Genomic DNA, 14,054 nt, shown 5'->3' on the forward strand with positions numbered 1-14,054 from the left:
AAGTGGTCCAGCAAGTGGTGAGTACATCTAAAAAAACAGGTTTCACACTTTGTATGTTTAGTGAGAAAGCAGGTGAAAGTGGGAACCCTGCAAAAAATCAAATATCTTACCAAGAATATTTGTCTTATTTTTAGTCAAAATGTCATTTCTAGTCTAAACAAATCATATTATACTTAAAATAAGACTCATCACATTAAAAAGCAGCTTGTTTTTGACACTTTTTCCTTCTTTCAAGCATATGTTCACTTAAAATAATCTGATAGTGGGGCAAGTTTTTCTTCCTTATTAGTGAAAATTATCTAGAAACAAGTACATTTTTAGGTGATGAGTCTTATTTTAAGTGGAAAGAGATAGTCAGTTTTGCTAGTTAGTTTTGACTAGAAATTAGACATTTTGACAAGAAATAAGACAAATATTCTTGGAAAGATTTTGAGTTTTTGCAGTGAAATCCAGAATCTTAGAAAAGGATGTATGTAGTCTTATGTGCTTATTATCACATACTTTAGACACACAATGTTCTGGTCACAAATAAAAACATAAAACCAAAAGAAAGAAAGCACTGTAATATTAAAATAAAGAGTGAATATAAATATTGCACTTCCAAACAACATTGAGTTCCCACCAGTGCTGAGCTGTGCTGAGTTTATCCCTTTGTTAGAGGTACAAGACATCCTGGACGGTTGTAGCAGTTTACTGATTGTTTTTTAACATTTCCACTGAGTTTTTTTTAATAATTTTAAATTAAACAAGAAGTCATCCAGAAAACTGACTGTAGTTATTCTATAAAATGTTCAATAGTGATGCAGAATGGTTTAACCTCAACAGAGGTGAAGAGGGATAAACAGCACGGAGCAGCGGGGAAAAAGGTAAATTCATACATAAAAACAAACATTCATAAATACTCCATTCACTCTATTGCATGTATGCATGAGGTCACACATGCAACACATGCACGCACACACACACACACACAGCCCTAAGTCTAACCCACAGACATGAAGTATTTACAATTTAAGGCACATTTAAAAAAAAAAAAAAAAAATCTATGTACAGGACAAATCAAAGAAACCAACATGCTCAGTCCCTGTAGCCTTTGGTAGTGGGATGACTTGTTCCACGTCTCCGTCTAAACATCTGCAACACAATCAAGAATACAGTATCTCACAGTAACACACACACACTCAAACACACAAGCACACACACACACAAACATACAGTATACTGTGAGCTGAAAACGGATCCATCACACTCACACAGACTGTGAAGTGAAGGACGTTGCTGATTGTCACGTCGTCTTTTTTGGCTCAAGATGTCGTCACACCATCGTCATGTTTAAAACCGTTTAGTGGCGTGTGCCGGCGGCCCGTGACCTCCACTCCACGCCGTTATGGGCTCAACCCAAACGGAGCAAACGGAGGTAAAGGTATAGGCAGCACAATTTTATTTTGAAGGAAGTCATTATTTCCTTTCCGTGGTGGTTCCAGTCCCATTCCCAGTCGACTACACAACAACAACAACAACGACAATGACGATGATGTCAGCGTTGGTAACTCTGAAAACTTACAACAAACAGGATTTTTTTTAAACAAAGTGATCAGTAGGAGCCAAAAAAATAAAAAATAAAAAAATAAAACTCAAAGGAAGGTCGATCAGTCAAGTCTTTGGCATCTTTGGAAACATTTCAGTAGATTTTCCTTTGAGTGCAAAAATAAAAAACAAAAGCAACAGCGACAACTCAACCCAGCGCTGTCCACCGTCCTGAGGCAGTTGAGAAACATCCATCCAAGCATTTTCAATACCCGCTTATCCTGGTCGGGATGGGTGGGGTTTTGCGGGATGCTGGAGCATTTTTCCCAGCATGCAATGGGGCAAGAATGAGGGGAACACCTCTCTGACAGATCAGCACATACTTTGTAGAAAAATAAAAGTAGATTTTTTTTGGACAGATTTGGTTTCAGCATCGAGGCGTGTAGTTATTAAACCTTTAACTATGAACTATGTGGACTGTCAAAAAAAAAAAAAACATGTTGTGGACGTATCGGATGCAAAAAATAAAACAAAAAAAAAACCTTCAGTGAAATTCACAGCTCCTCGCTGCCACACGCTTCATGTGGCCTTATCCTGTCAGGAAGCCGTGAACGCATCGTATCATTAGCACCAATAGAAATAATAATAATAAAGGCAGTTTAAATGGGTGTGACTGGACTCTCCATCCCAAGGATCCACAAAAAGTAAAAAGAAAAGAAAAAAAGTTCTACCTGGTAACAATCCCAACCTGCCGAAAAATATAAATTAAAAAAGCGAAGATAAAAAAAACAAAAAACATTCATCTGGATTTGAAGATCTTTGGATTTTTTTTGTCTTCTTCTAGTGCAGCACAGTGGAGTTCCAGTGGTCTCTCTCTCTCTCTCTCTCCTTCTCCCTCTCTATCTATCTATCTATCCATCCATCTCTCTCTTTCTCTCTTTCATCCAACTCTTCTAACGCCTTTGTGATCCACTCTTCATCTTCCATTGTGTTTCTCTGTTGCAATCATATGGCCAGGTGTTTGTGGTGGCGACGCTGCTCAGGCCTCGGACGCAGCCTGTGGTTTCAGTTGTGCTTTCTCCATGGCTGTGCCGTAGGGTACAGATCGTTTAAAGAAGTCAAACTGTGGGAAAAAAAAAACATAGGAAAAGACGACATTTTTAGAAAAGCCAGAGAATAAAAATGTCCACAGTTTGATCAAAAACTTAAAGGTGTTCAGAAATGTCCGTTTGTCCTGTTTGTCGCGCCTCCTTCTACGAGTTTTCACGAGTTGCCGCACAAGTTTACCCGAGTAAGGAAAACGAATTTGATTGGTCGTTATCGAGCGGGCGGGATATTCAGTGTTTGGGACGAGACCGAGCTCGTTGTGTGTGTGTGTGTGTGTGTGTGTCTCAGACGTTTGATTAACGGATGACGGATCCAATATCAGTGGCTGATGAATCGTGAGCAACGTGACGTGTAATTCGTGCGCCTGCATTATCCAATGAGAAAAAAAACACCCCACTTTCATCCCGGATTTACTCGAAAATAGAATTTTGCACAAAGTTTGGGCTACATCGTCTGATAAATGAGTTATTACACTAATGTTAAGACCCACAGTGGGCTCAAATTCATTTTTCTTTTCTGTACAGCTTTAAAATGTTATTTCCCACTGACCTTGTATAGGACGTAGATGAGCAAAGCCAGCAGCAGTAAACCAGCCAGGATGGCCAAGATGATGATCCACAGGGGAACCGTGTTCTCGATGTCGGGCTTGTTCCACACCACCGGGGTCACCACCTGACGACGACAGCACAGTTTCATCTCAGCTCAGTACAACACCCACTCCTTATCCCAAAAAGGCAGGTCAACACAATAATAAAGTGACAAATCAAAAACTTAATTATCTTTTCTCTACCTTCTTGTGTCCGCTGGGTGCGTATTTGGGCAGGATGGCGTAAGGCATCTTCTCCACGCTGTATCTGGCCAAACACTCCAGGATGTACTGTTTATAGGACCTCTGCAAAAAGGAAGAAACAACACAATAGCTAACGTTACTTCATCAGATTAAAAAAAAAAAAGGTGCAAAGTTTCTTCCAGTTACGTCTTCTGGCCAAAGTTAAAATGTTTTAAAGCCGTCATGACCATGAGAAAGCCATCCATGCCCTAATAAGTTGAATGTTAGAGACTACTGCAATGCACTTCATGTCGGCGTCTCCCAGTCTTCTCTTAGTCGCCTTCAACTTGTGCAAAACGCTGCCCGTCGTCTTTTAACCAACACTAACAGACGTGTGTGCACATCACTCCTGTTCTTAACTCCCTTCATTGACTTCCTGTCCTTTATACTGTAGAATTGATTTTAAACTTTTAATGTTTGTATTTAAAGCTCTTAACGGCCTCGCCCCATCGTATTTATCAGAGCTCAGAGCTGTCCGTAATCCTGGTAGAGCTCGGCGGTCAACAAATCAACTTTTGCTGGAAGTGCCCAGGTCTAAATACAAACACTGGGGTGACCGAGCCTTTTCCGTTGCTGCCCCCAAGCTCTGGAATAAACTCCCTGCCAAAATGTGTCTTCTTTCTGACCTGGGCCTCTTCAAACCTGCTTATTTAGGATGGCTTTTAATACCCAGTAGTATGATGACACTTTTATCTTATTTGATTTTGTTGTATTTTATTGCTTTCACTGTTCTTTTATTGTTTTTAATTGTTTTTACTTATTCTTCTCTTTATCCATTACCTGCTGTAAAGCACTTTGTACTTGTAAATGTAAATGTACTTTATTTATACAGCCCTTTACAACAATCCTTTCGGTGTACCAAAGTGCAGTTCAGTCTCTGCACACTAGATGGCGAAAGAGACCGGGTGCATCTTGCCAAAGAAAATCCTCTCAGCATTCCTATCCCATGAGCAGCTGTGACTACCAGATAATGAATTTTCAATACATTCACACATATGCCTTGTGTTAGAGCATGCAGGGGGTGGCAAACAGTGTGTGTGTGTGTGTGTGTGTGTGTGTGTGTGTGTGTGTGTGTGTGTGTGTGTGTGTGTGTACAGTATATCTCAGACCGGGCAGGAAGACAGTAATGTAAACTGGTAAAAAAAAAAAAAACTGCAATCTGCACAGCCAGTCTGGAGCAATCTGCAGGCTCAGTCAGCAACTGTCGTCCCATTTGTCGAGGCAAAACATGTGAGACGTGCACAAACTGGCGGCCTGAAGAACTGATCCAGAACCGATGCTGACGTCTGGTCAACACAAACCAATATGTGAGACTGACAACTGCAGCTATTTGTCTTTGTTAGCCACACATCTGAGGTTTTTTTTTATTATTATTCTCAGTGTTTTCTTTCTCTTTTCTTTTTTTGTTTGATGCTATAATGAAAAATGGCTTCTTTACTTCCTGCCAAACCCTGACATGAAAAAATACAGACACAGCAGTGGGAGAACACAGCATTTTCCCCTGGTTCCAGAGGGAGGACAATGTTCATGAGAGCAAGAACATATCTAATAGCTTTTGTAATGGCAAGGATCATCTCCAACAAACCTCGATGAAGGTCTCGGCCCAGACGCGGGAGCGCACTTTGAGGATCGCAGTCGTCCCTTTCTCCAGAAGACCCACTTTACACTGGAGCGACCAGCACTCCACAGACGAGCAGGACTGTGGAAGAAGAACAAAGAGAAGAGCATGGAGGAGTTTAATTCCCACAGAAGTTAACTAACATACAGGAGGAAAAAAAAAAAAAAAAGTGAAATCCAACTAAGAAGCACAAATAACAGGCCCGTTAATGCCGCAGGTCGAATAAATATAACAAAGAGTCCAATGTTATGATCCCTATTCCATGCCTGCTTCGAATTAGATTGAAGGAATGTCATGAGACTGTAAAAATGCAGCATGCTCTCCACATTATTGCCCCACCACTAAAACCAGCCCATTTTTCTCAAGACTGTCGAATACACAGTCTTAATTAGATCCTCATAATGCAGCTTGGTGAGTTTAACTTTCTTTTTTCTTTTTTTATAAGAACGTGCAAGTAGTGTGTTTCAGAGCTGCTGCTGCTGCTGCTGCTGCTGCTGGAAGCCAGACCACCCCCAGATGGAGAGGTTTCGGCGGGTTTCCTGCGGGAGCGCATTAGTTTACTTATTACACCACGTTGGGGCGAAGACACAGGAGGAGAGTTACCCGCCTCGCTCCTGCAGGCTCGGTCTTAGACAGACTTAATGAGGGTATTCAGACAGACAGGGAGCGGATCAAGTCCACTTCCTCCTTCATACCTCAGGGAGGGGGCTCGGAGGGCAACGGGGGCCATGAAGGTTTGTGGAAAAAAATGACATGAACATGGACCAGTGCCAAAGATGCCTCAAAAACCCGAGTCCCACATATCGTCCCTGGTGGGATTATACATGGTCAAGACCTGGAGGTTCCCACAACCTCAGATAATAACAGCACAGCTGCAGCTGCAGCCATGAAGAGGTTAACACTGTGAAATAACCAGCTGATTATTCAATTTGTCAGCTGATGGTGGAAAATCATTCAGGGAAAAAACGGTCGAATAAAAAAGAAGTTTCTGCTCCGAGTCTGAGGATCGCTCTTTTTTATGTTTCATGTTAATCTAATTAGTCTTGATCGAACAGAATAATCATTATTTCAGTCGTGTGTCTGCGTCATATGTGAATATTATTATAAGAGGTGACAAATATTGTGATTTATTGTGCTTTTATGCTTCTCTAATGAATGAAAAATCAATCATAAGCAATCAAACAGATCCGATTATTTTTGACAGGCTGTTATAAATGCCTTTATCCTTTGTTTGAGCTAATTAAACATTAATTCATTGTAACAAATACCATCAAACCTACAATTGCACATGTTCATAAGTTCCTTTTTGATCTGACGACCATCAGTAAAGAGCTTACAAGATAAATGTCCTGCTGCAGGATAAAGAACTGAAATACTCTGGTTTTACAACTGTTAACTTACGAAAGTGGCTCTAAATACATCACTGACTCTTACACAATAATCTCCATACAGTATTTCAACACAATTTAAGTTGTGCAACACAATGAGAAGTGAAAAGTGAAACTGTTTTTTTTTTCTTAAAGTATCCAAGTGAGTCCATTGTTCTCTGTGCATTGATCAACTCCTCAAAGACTAAACAGGTCATTTTGAATTATTGTACTCAGGCTACGACTGACAGCTTGACCCAATCGCTGCTAAACAGCAACAGACTTTAATAAAGAGACGCTGTGACTGTGTGGACGTCGTCTTCTTCTCCTGCCGAGCGTGAAAAACAAAAGTGCAGACGCGGACGAAAAGAGCAGAATGGGCTCCTTCATGCCAACGTGTCACTGGACATGCTTGATGAACGAGGGCGGTTAAGAGCAACAGGCGCTCGGACAAAGGCCCCTTTTGGTCGAGGCAGGTATCCACAGACAGAGGAGAGAGAGAGAGGGGGAGAAAGAGGAGAGATAGAGAGCAGGTGGGTTTATCAATGGGGCCCAGTGTGCAGGGGCCTCACAACACCCAGAGCCCAAAATTACAGAGTCGGTCGGAGCATCACATCTTCTCCGTGTCTCCACCCATCCACCACTACTAAAGGCTCTTTAATGTTAATCACCACAAAAGGGGGACGAGGCCTTGTGCCCTTTCACCCCCCCTCCCTTTTAACGACATCATAAGCTAATTACCCCCAATCCCAGGAGCCTCATGTAAAGAGCGCTCGGGGCCGGTGTCACTAAAATAGGTTCAGATTTGCAGGCTTAAGGCAGTGCAGTGAAAGTGCATGGGTTCAACTTCAACTTGATCAGCTGTAAACACATTTTCCCCCTGAACTGTGAACTTGAGCTCCTCGTTCTGCACTTTTAAAGGGATAGTTCAACATTTTGGCAAATTGGCCCATTGCCATAATCCCTATAGTTTTAGCAGTAGGTTCGTTACCTTTAATTGTCGGTGCAACCTGTTGTTAGAACGGCGGAGCAGAGCCGTGAGCTGCTCAGAGCTACACTATGGAGGCTAATGGGATTTCTTGGTTTCCCTCGTCAAACTCATCAAATACACAATCCACCAACTCCAAAACGCTCTGGTGGACAAGTTGTGAGCTGCACAATCACCACGCTATGAGATAACAGAACGTTACCAGACAGAGTTGATTTAGAGGCAAATTCAGAGACTGCTTGCTGGAAAACTGTCCCTGAAGGCAACGCGCATCAGTGGTTTTGCATGAATTTGCCTCTAAAACGACTTATCTCATAGCGTGGTGAATGTGCAGGTCACAACTTGTTGTCCACCAGAGCGTTGTGGAGTTGTTGGATTGTGTATTTGATGAGTTTGATGAGGGAAACCAAGAAATCCCATGAGCCTCCGTAGTGTAGCTCTGAGCAGCTCGTGGCTCTGCTCTGCCGTTCTAAAAATAGCTTGCACCGACAATTAAAGGTAACGAACCTACTGCTATGACTATAGGGATTATGGCAATTTGGGCCAATTTGCCAAAATGTAATGAACTATCCCTTTAAATTCACAGTTTACATTAGACTTCCTCGGTCGGGGAGCATCTTACCAGGTTTGTCAAATGGGCGAGCTGGTTCCTGTGGACGTCTCTCCGCTCCACGTGGTGCTCATGGGCCTTCAGCGCCAGGATGGGAGGTTCTGTGGACGTCTGCTGGAGCTGAGAGGGAAACAACACAAACACACACATCCATCACACATCAAAACATCACACGTCGCACATAAGGACAACACAGACGCCGCTGGGCCCAACAGGCAGAGGAGCACAAGTCAATATCGGAGCTAATGTTAGCATGACCCTGAGGCGTTCTGTCATTAATCAGAAGCATGTGAGTCCCACTCCGCATGGATTCCCGTGGAAATACTGCGCACTTAGCAATTCACCAGGGAAAAACACACACACACACACACACACACACATTAAATCATCAGAGCTAAGACAGATGACCACTCAGCCCTACTGCTCAACATCTGTCAAATGTAAACACAAACAACTGCGCTGCGTGTTTCGACCGCAAACCCCACCCCCCAAGGCTACATCCCAGTGTGGATGTCGAAGATGAGTACGTATGTTTCTGACTGAGGTGGTTCAATCAAGCTGCGCTGAGGACAGGGAAGAGCTGCGACTTCAAAGCCGCGGTGGGGTGAAGCGTCCGCGGGTGGGGCTGTGAGGATGAGGGCGTGGGCCTCGGCAGCGGGGAGGATCCAGCAGTTAATCACACATCGGTGGGAGTCAGACCTTCACTGTCTTTTTCTTTTTTTTTTGCCTCACTTGAACCCTGAGTAGGTGTGTGCGTGTGTGTCTGTGTGCAAACGCATTTATCCAACATTTAACATAATTTAACCCTCCTATTGTCCTCCTGGTTCAAAGAAGGAAGGAAGGAAGGAAGGAAGGAGGGAAGGAAGGACAAAGGGAAAGATGGGAGGAAAGAAGGAAGGGGAAAAGGAAGGAAAGATAGGAGGGAACAGATTGGGTCAATTGGGCCAAAAAGGAAGGAAGGAAGGAAGGAAGGAAGGAAGGAAGGAAGGGGAAAAGGATTGTGGAAAGAAGGAAGGAAAGAAAGATGGAGGGAGGGAACAGATTTGTTCAAGGAAGGAAGAAGAAGGAAAGAAGGAAGGGAAAAGGGACGGAAAGAAAGATGGAGGGATCAGGTCAATTGAGTCAAAATAGGAAGGAAGAAGAAGTAAGGACGAAGGAAAGGAAGGAAGGAAGGAAAGAAGGAAGGGAGAAAGGAAGGATGGAGGAAGGGAACAGATTGGGTCAATTTGACCCAGACGGACAATAGGAGGGTTAAAAAGTTTCACAAAAAGTACTTCATCATCAAACCATGTACCATCAAACATGATAAGACATTTATTTATTATTTTCTCATTATCTCATTCATTATTATTGTTTTGTATTATTCATTCATGTATGTATTTTTCCTTACTTCCTTATATTTACTGTTTAATCACTTACTTTTCTACTTATTTTTCGTTGTTGTTTAATTATTCCCTATGTTCTTCTTTTTAACTTGTAACAAATTTGATTTTTGAATATGTGGGTGAGGTTTTCATATAAGCCCTGTTGGGTATCATACCTCCCCTTTGCACATCCCAGTCATGATGATTGTTGTTCATGCCGTTTTAAATGATACGTATGTTCGTGCAAAATAAATAAATAAAATAAAATAAAATTTACAAAAACGCGCTCGTCAGACACTCACTTTGAGGCGGCGGTGGTTCATGTGTTTATCGGCGGTGCAGTTGATGGGGCCCATGGTGGAGAACTCCAGCGGGTAGAGCAGCGAGTTTCCCTGAACGCTGAGCGGACAGCGCAACTCCAGCAGGGTGTGGCTGATGCGACTCGGCCCGTTGTTCACCAGCTGGAAAACCAAAATAGGAAAAGAAAAGTTGAGTATGCAAAGTATTAGAAAACTTCAGGAGCAGCTCGGTCGTTGACTCGTTTCGCTTCACTACAGCTGCTGCTGCATCTGATTCTTCTCCAGTGCTGAAAAAATTCATATCTGACATATTTCTTTAATCCACAAATAGAGCAGAGTCCTGTTTAACATCAAGTGGATCTGCACAGCATGAGGATAAATCACACTAACATTTTCTTTTTTGTGTTTTTTTTTCTTTTCCTCAGTGCTGCTTTGCCCTGGGAAGTTGACTTTGCTTTATGAACAGTAGATGTTGCTTTCCAACCCAATCTGCCTCAGCCCCAATGAGTGTGTGCAGCAGCTATGGCCGATTACCTCATAGATATGTTCCACTTCAGGCCCGACATCCTGCTCCACCCCATAGTTTTTGGTCACCTTCCAGTTGGGCGGCGGGAAGAAGACCTTATCTGGTCGAGACACACTTTAAAAAAAAAAAAAAGAAGGAGAAGAAGAAGCGACAGTGTGAGAACATGTTGTGCACGAAGGCGTTTAGTTTAATGAAGTTACTGAAGTTCATATGAGGAAATCCGAGGACTCACCCTTGCAGGATGACGTCAGCCTGGACAACCACCTCCAGCTTATAGGGCACGACCTCGCTGTGGGAGTTGTTCTCGTTTTTACTGTGGATAAAGAGACAGGAAGAGAAAAAGACTGTGATTAGATCATTAATGAGCCACTGCTGCTGCTGCTGCTGCTGAATCCAAATCCCTGTTGGATTAACTCTCAGTGATACTACGTTCATACCTGCGGATCTGCAGGTCGAACTGAACGGTCTTGTGCGTGTCCTTCAACCGCGGCACCGTGAAGCGAAGCCCTGCCCACAGCTGCAAAGATGAAGGTCACATGTATTAATTATCATGATTAGACATGAAATAATTCCTCAATCAATATTATTTTCCTTTGCAACCTTTATACAAGTTACAGGGGAGAGAAACAAAATCTACATAAAAGCTTCTCTACGCTCCATTTGCCGTGTTGTTGTAATAATTTCAGATCCATTTGTTTCCCACAGAATCAGCATGCACTGTCATCAGAGGGATTGTGTGTGCACAGTCATTTTTATTACATGGTGAATGAGAGGGCAAACTGTATGTGTGCATTCCTGAATCGCACATCAATATTTTGTTTTCTCATCCATCATAAATCACTGCAACATCAAGACTCTGCTGCTACCCTTTAATCTCTGATGCTACAATGAGAGCTTGTGATCATATTCTCACCATAACATGTTTTTAAACATCCCATATTTTAAGATTCTCTGGTGTTTTATTTCCATAAGAAGATGTTTTTTGTGGATTTCAGAACCAAAAACCATCGCTATTTAGTTTTACATCTCGTCTCTCAGGCTTGGAGCTTTGGGTATTATGCAGTATTATTTAGTATATGTACGCATGAGAGGGTGTGCTTTTTTATATGTGCATGTATGATATAAAAAAAAATAAAAAATAAAAATGATTTTTTTTTTGTGACATCACAAAGTCACAGAAGTCCTGATTGCTCGTTTTAAGACTCGGTTTTGACTACAGGCTGAATAAAGAGTGTTAATATAAAAGCTAAACCTGCCTTATAATAAAAATATATATATAATTGAATCTAAATGTAACATCCCGCTGACAAATAATCATCCCTCACAGCCAGAGTACGACTGCATCATTAAAGAGGGAAACTCTGAGCTGAGGGCACAGGTGGAGTTTGTACTTTTTGTCACAACATTTCCTGACACACACCAACATTTCCTGAGCTGCTCACGGGCGACCAGAGATTGGCATGCACCTTTTTTCTTTTTTTTTCCAACAATAACCAGGAAACCATGACACATTGCTGCAATGAGCTAACTGCTAAATTATAAAAACAGACTTCACTTCAGGTGCAGCACCGTGTGCACTATGACCCATTAAAAAAAACAGCAGACAGAGGTGTTTCTTACACTGGTTCCAGACTTCATGGGGTTGCCCAAGTCACAGCTGAGGTATCGGGTCTGGTTCTCCGTCTCGTAGCTGCAGGTCAGCTGGGTCAGGCTCTGGCAGATAAACCAGGAGGACAAACCAGTCAAAAACACAACACAGCCCGCACACACAGTCCCAAGATACATATATAGTACATAGTTTTCCTTGCAGGTTGTAAGTTTTGCAGCCGTACTCACCTCATTATTGCGGGCGATGCCGCTGTAATCGGCTTCGGGGGGCAGCACCACATACAGCTCGGCCTCGTACGCCCCTCCCTCCCCCTCGTTCTTGGCGTTAAAAGTCAAGGTCAGCGAGTTGTCATCGCCCAGGTAGACTTCCTTCCTGTCCCTGAGGATCCAACCAGAAACAACAGATTAGTAAAGAGCTCAGTCTGTCTTGTCTTTCTGTCTGTCGAGGTTAAACGGTGTCACGACTGTTTGGCCAAATAAACACGGATAAAACTGTGGTAAGGTTTTTATTCTCTGGGCAAACAGTGACATTCATTGTTCCTGCGCGCTGGCAGCAGAGTGGCCAATAAACTGTTTGTTGTTTTAATGAATCTAATAAATGTTCAGCTTTTGTGTTTTGACACATCCAGTTTTCTTTAGAGTCGGGAATATAATAGATTCATGATCTCTCCTTCCCCACCAATCTCTCCATTAAATGAAAACTTTTCCGACGTGGTAATAAAGTCGTGTGCTGTACGACGGAGCGTAGCACTGTAAAACACCTCCTCTCTCTCTCCCCTCAGCTGAGAACAATGAGAAATTCCACGTCGAGGGCCCATGCACACAGACGATTTTAATTACAGCCCCCCACCACCCTCACCCCATTGAGTCTCATAAAGCAGAAGCAGAAGGAGTGAAGAGAGGGAAGATTTCTGAGGCTGATCCTCCTCCTGTCGGCGTGACAGTCGAGGGTCTGATTCGAACTGGCATCGCACTTTCAAAACCAAACAACGGCTCAAAATTAGAAACAACACAAAAAAACCTTAAAGCTTCCCTGTGGGACCCTCAGTCTAACAGGTTATGTGCTTTGGCAGCGGAAGAGAAGAAACAACATTGCAGGAATGATGGATATAGGGTTTTTTTCCCCCCCTGAAATTCCACTAAATCATGCCCATCCCATCATCAGCCCCTCCGACGACTATTAGGCTTCAATAATTTGCTACAAGAGCAGACACACAAAAAAAAGAAAAAGTGAAGCTATTATTTTAATTGCCCTAATCTCACATTTCTGCAGTTGCACTTGGACGGAGCGCAGCTGTAACGCTGTAACGACGTCTGCGCTCACTCACAGCAGGTTCTTCCATATGCGATGGATCATCAGCCATATACATTGAAAAAAGTTAAAAAAAAAAAAAAAAATGGAGGCAGATGGTAGATAAATATAGGAATGTGAAATCAAAATGACAGAGCAGAGAAGGGAGTATCAGGGAGGTTGTTATTTTTGAGAAAAATGCTAACAGATTTCTTGAATCAAAGTGTGGCGGGGTTTCTCCTGGGACTCTGGCACACACAACTCCCATACTTTCCAAACAGATCTCTTTCATCTCTCCTGTCTTAACCCCCCACCCATCCTCCACCCTCAACCTCCTCCTCCATTTAACTGTTTTGTCGTTGCACCTGTGGAGCAGCAGAGCCTCTCGTTCCTATGTAGTGTTGTGTTGTGTAGTAACACCGACACCGTCTGTCTGTGTGGCTAATAGCACCAGTTGGGCCGCGCTCTGGTATGCTAAACGAAACAAAAGCGGCGGAACAACAAAAACAGCTGTATTTATGCTGAATCCTGCAGCAGGTCCCGTTCGAAACAGCAGAGGTGAAGAGTTCAGTGTCTGCTGCTGCCGCGTTCACAGTTCACTGTGTAATATCCATCACAATCTAATATGTTTCCTGAAATTCATACGCTCAAGGGTTTTTAGACACGCATGAGGAGGGGAAATGAACAGACTCACCCGTGCACTGCCAGCTTCAAGTCGGGAACACAGATATTGTCCTCGCCGCAGTCCAGACGGATCTGAGCCTGTGAAGAGAAAAGAAAAGATTCAATTCAATTCAATGCAACTTTATAAAGCGCATTTCATGTACAAGGCAGACTCAATGTGCTTCACAACAGGTATACAGTAGAAAATCCATTAGAAATCAATCGGAGAGTGCAAGTGCTAACAATCGTATGCCATC

At 42.8% G+C, this 14,054-nt stretch overlaps 1 protein-coding gene across 3 annotated transcripts in view; it reads right to left on the reverse strand.

Annotated features, from left to right (window-relative positions):
* Window positions 1-1,961: 1,961 nt before the first annotated feature.
* The window catches only part of itga5 (integrin, alpha 5 (fibronectin receptor, alpha polypeptide)), a 42,449-nt gene continuing 30,356 nt past the window's right edge, over window positions 1,962-14,054 (reverse strand). The window contains exons 19-31 of one of the 3 annotated variants that reach the window (XR_015036192.1): window positions 13,829-13,896; window positions 12,072-12,222; window positions 11,856-11,948; window positions 10,673-10,752; window positions 10,468-10,548; window positions 10,244-10,349; window positions 9,713-9,871; window positions 8,059-8,166; window positions 5,049-5,162; window positions 3,425-3,526; window positions 3,184-3,306; window positions 2,477-2,650; window positions 1,962-2,426 (exon numbers count right to left, since the gene is read on the reverse strand). Coding sequence is in view for 1 of the 3 variants with exons in the window: in XM_085782741.1 (XP_085638867.1) it covers window positions 2,567-2,650; window positions 3,184-3,306; window positions 3,425-3,526; window positions 5,049-5,162; window positions 8,059-8,166; window positions 9,713-9,871; window positions 10,244-10,349; window positions 10,468-10,548; window positions 10,673-10,752; window positions 11,856-11,948; window positions 12,072-12,222; window positions 13,829-13,896 (1,269 nt within the window). In the remaining 2 variants the exon portion in view is untranslated. The other 2 variants (XR_015036191.1, XM_085782741.1) reach the window with 2 other exon arrangements.

The sequence above is a fragment of the Trachurus japonicus genome, chromosome 7 (genome assembly GCF_045865225.1).
Source record: "Trachurus japonicus isolate A0001 chromosome 7, Traja_1.0".
NCBI classification, from domain to species: domain Eukaryota; kingdom Metazoa; phylum Chordata; class Actinopteri; order Carangiformes; family Carangidae; genus Trachurus; species Trachurus japonicus.